This window comes from Channa argus, chromosome 18, assembly GCF_033026475.1.
Source record: "Channa argus isolate prfri chromosome 18, Channa argus male v1.0, whole genome shotgun sequence".
Classification (NCBI taxonomy): Eukaryota; Metazoa; Chordata; class Actinopteri; order Anabantiformes; family Channidae; genus Channa; species Channa argus.
The window spans coordinates 9,817,572-9,821,627 of NC_090214.1; the positions used below are offsets into that span (position 1 = coordinate 9,817,572).

Here is a 4,056-nt window from a genome sequence, read left to right on the forward strand (position 1 = left end):
TTATGTCTCAGCGGTAGTTAGATTCTCTTCACATGACTCTTTGTCTTCTTCTCACACATCTCAAGTCTTTAGCAGAGTCCTCCTCCTTTAAGATCACTGTGGTTTCAACGTTCAGCAGAGGGGTCACAGAGATCAGCAGGGTGCTGTCTCACTGGTATAAACCCACAGTTACTATAATGACTCTATATTTAAGCACACTACTTCATTAGTTTGATTGTTTAGTGGGAAACAAACCTAAAATCAGTTGTGCATTAACAATAATTGGACAGTTCTGTTTAACAATCCAACCCAGTCAATTACTTCTATGCTTGGAAGGATAGAACAAACATGTCATTCCTTGTCTGAATTCCTGATGATTCATCCTGTTCCTCTTAATTTTAAAAATACAAATTTTAATGGTACAAGCAAGAGTAATAAGTAAGAGAAAAAACAAAAGATTTAAGTAAAATGTTTGAGGTTTTTATATTTACTAATGTAAGGTATGTAACAACTATTCTGAAACCAACCAAATCAAGTTTACAAATGAAACTTTAAGGCAAAGTCATTTCAGTTCATCATTTGTTTGGTTTGTTTGTTTGTGACAAATGGTGAAAGCAGAAATAACACAGAGTTCACTTTTGGTGTTTATTTGACCCTATGTATTCTAATTTGATTTGTCGGGCTTTAAACTGAAATGTAACATAAAAAATAGGAGAGAAAGAAAGGCATCTTTTCTTTTTCCCAGATTTTATATTTAGTCTTAAATATGATAAGAAGCTACATTACTTACATTTTGTGTATTTGTGCCTTTTGTCTTCAAGTTATTTCCTACCATTTATAGCTAATTCATATCAGTATAATTATTGCTTATTGTATTTTTTTTTTTTTTGTTAAACTAAGGTGTTTTATAGTTTATTTTTCTTATTGAGGTAGTCGGTTTTATTTTATTTACTTGATCAAGTCTTGTTTTTGCAAGATGCTTTTTTGGCCATTCTTATTTCTTTGCATCGCCAGAAAAATCTCTTGTTGTTATTATGTGTAATGTACTGCGTTTTGTGCTTCGTTTCCCCCTGGCGCGGATCAAGCAAGCCAAACTTGCAATACCACCGCCTCTCCAATAGGTGTCGCCGCTGTTTATAGAAACAACTTCTCCTCTTCCGGTGTTGTTTTTATACAGCAAATTCATATAAACAGCACTCCACGAACGTATAAGCTGGTGTTATGTTTTGAATGAAAGGTTTTAATCAGCCGACTAAATGGTGAATCTCGGTCTCACTAAAGTGGATGACGCCCTGGTGGCTAAGCACCCGGTAGCTGTTTGTTGTTTCCCTTTTTTCTCATGTTTCTCTGTAGTCTAGTGATATGTGAAGGACACTGACAATATGCTAAATCAGCTGTAGCACTATCATTACTTGATAATATGTAAAAATATTTAACAGGACCAACTTTTCAAAAATGTTCTTCTCTTTTGTTTGTTTCCAGGGTTTGGAAAGCTATGCTGCTTGTCAGTCTCTAGCCTTCATAAAAGGGACTGGGAGCTTTATACTTGGTGGGTTATTTTAACCACACTGCTAGAAATGACTATGTATTGACATTTATTGTTGTTAATCGTCACTGAAATACCATCGGTATCGGTTCTTGAACTTAACTAGCTCAGTGGTAAACAATCTGAATGCCTGCATATCTGAACATAAAGACTAAGATATTACCAATGTACAACATAGGGGAGGTTGAATTCTGTAAGTGTTTTGACAAACCAGGGTTATATTGGTCATACAAGACACATTAGTCTTATAGTGATTATTGTATTGTTTTATAAGTGAGGTATTTGTAATTATGTATGACTGCTTTGTGAAAAGAAAAGCTCAGTATGTTTGTATGTTGTTTTTTTTTTTTGCCACTATTAACTGTCTCTGTGGTTATTACTTTTACCTTATACCAGCAGCACTCCAGGAAATTTCCTGGAAGACTCTATTTGTCTGTTTTAGTTGACACCAAACGGCAGCTATAGTCATTTGCTAGCAGAACTTTTTGCAGCTACTGGAAAATTTTGTATCATCGATCTATCCATCCATCCATTATCTTTAACCAATATCCTGCTATCCTGTATAGGGTCTGGTGGGGGCTGAAGCCTATCCCAACTGTCATAGGGCAAGAGGCAGGGTATACCCCGGACAGGTCGCCAGTTTATCTTAGGGCCAAAAGAGAGACATACACAGACAACCATTCATGCTCACATTTATACCTACTGGCAAGCAAGGGGAGAACATGCAAACTCACTGAAACCAAACCCACAACCTTCTAGTTCCATTTTTTAACATCTAAATAATTTGATGCTCCTTCCCACGTAAGAAGTGCAGAGACATACCTCACTTTATCCCTTCAAATATTAGCAGAAAACAAATTGCAAAACAAATGATGTAGTTTCTAACAATGAATCATTAAATATCTGAATATTCATCCGGAATGCTGTATGGCACATTTACCATTCAGGATTCAGTGAATTCAGTGATTCAGTGAAGCATTAATACATAAAATGTCATGTTTACAGGAGCTGGAGTTTTTTTTGCCGTTCAGAAGGCCTTACAGAGGAAGCTTCCTTATCCTCTTCAGTGGAACCTGCTTATATCAATAGGTGAGAAGTGAAACCCAAGTTTTCCACAGGTATCAGTGTTGTCACTGCAGTCTCTGTGTTTCCCCTCTTTAACCCCCTACCTCCACCCCACATCGATCTTGCAGTGGTGTCATCAGTGGGCAGTTATGCAGTAACACGTTGGGAAACACAGAAATGCTCAGACCTCTGGCTTCTACTAGAAACAGGCAATGTCCCAGACAGATCACCTCCAAAAGGTGACTACAGCATGTGGCTGCTTGCCTTTCTTCTTTTACTGAAAATCTATACAATAATTTTATGGAGTAATTGTTGCTTTAAAATCATGTGTTACACCAATGTATGAAGAAAAGACTTACACTGTGTCCTGCTCTGCATATTCTCAACAGATTTATCTCATGGTGAACTAAACAAAGACAATTTGCAGACTCTGTTTACCTTTATCTTTATTTCTTTCAGCACCTAAACCAGAGAAAGCAAAAGGACCCCAGGAGACAAAATATGGTGATGTGATGGACTGAGCATAGTTTAAATAAGGTTGTTTATATTCTGTTCTTTACGCCTTTTCAATACAGAAATAAAGAAGTATACCTTTACAGATAAACTGGAATTACTGCATCATTGCCATCATCATTTGTTATACTATTATTTCATAAATAAATCACGTGGATGAAGCTACATTTTTTTCTGTTTCAGTTGCTTTTAAATTTCAGGTCTTCCCTTCTGTTTATCATTATTGTTAAATTATTAAGTCGTAGTAGACTTACAGTTTACTTGTTCATATTGTAAAGCACCTAGTTATATTTTTGCTATATTTTGAAGTGTCTCTGGGCAGGACACTGAACCCCTAACAGCCCACTCCCATCCCCAGCTGTGCAGTGCCGGTCCAAACCCGTTAGAAATTGTCGAGCGTTGCGTCAGGAAGGCCATCCAGAGTAAAAACTGTGCCAAATCAACATACGGACAATGATCCGCTGTGGCGACCCTGAACTCACGGGATAAGCCGAAAGGACAACATAGTTGTTTGATCTACACCAATCTTTTTTAAAATGTGTCTCCTTTATTCTACATGAAATCATAAGCTTAAACTTCATAAGCTGAATCTGTTCAAACCATTTCTTGACATTACAGCCTAATTTGGAAGCGATGGCAGTATCAGTTATAGATTAGAAAAATATAAGATTAGTGTAGAATAGAAGTTAAAAGGTAAGTGTTTGTAAGACATTGCAAAATTATTATTTGGATTTTTGGATTGATGAGCGTTTAGAAAGGAGATAATTATATAACTATATTATAGAACAAAAATTGGTAACTATTATTACTGCTGTCATTCTGAGGTTTTAGATCAACTTTATTCTAATAACAACTGTGTCAAAACGTGGGCCAACCTATTATAATCTATTGTGTTACTAATGATGTTAAAGAACAAAACACTGATCTACAGTCCCTTGATTCACAGACACAAA

The 4,056-nt window shown here is 36.2% G+C and overlaps 1 protein-coding gene across 1 annotated transcript; it reads left to right on the forward strand.

The window, feature by feature from the left end:
- The first annotated feature begins 1,133 nt into the window (after positions 1-1,133).
- Positions 1,134-3,263, forward strand: tmem141 (transmembrane protein 141). Its single transcript, XM_067483158.1, has 5 exons — positions 1,134-1,289; positions 1,462-1,528; positions 2,531-2,614; positions 2,719-2,829; positions 3,050-3,263. Exons 1-5 carry the CDS (start codon positions 1,236-1,238, stop codon positions 3,109-3,111), a joined length of 378 nt encoding a protein of 125 aa, XP_067339259.1. The 5' UTR covers positions 1,134-1,235; the 3' UTR covers positions 3,112-3,263.
- Positions 3,264-4,056: the final 793 nt, after the last annotated feature.

Excerpts from the sequence above, each read along its gene's own strand:
- tmem141 (XM_067483158.1), top strand. The coding sequence starts at position 1,236 with ATGGTGAATCTCGGTCTCACTAAAGTGGATGACGCCCTGGTGGCTAAG. Across the intron at positions 2,615-2,718 it reads GAACCTGCTTATATCAATAG|TGGTGTCATCAGTGGGCAGT; the intron begins GTGAGAAGTGAA and ends TCGATCTTGCAG. Across the intron at positions 2,830-3,049 it reads AGACAGATCACCTCCAAAAG|CACCTAAACCAGAGAAAGCA; the intron begins GTGACTACAGCA and ends TATTTCTTTCAG.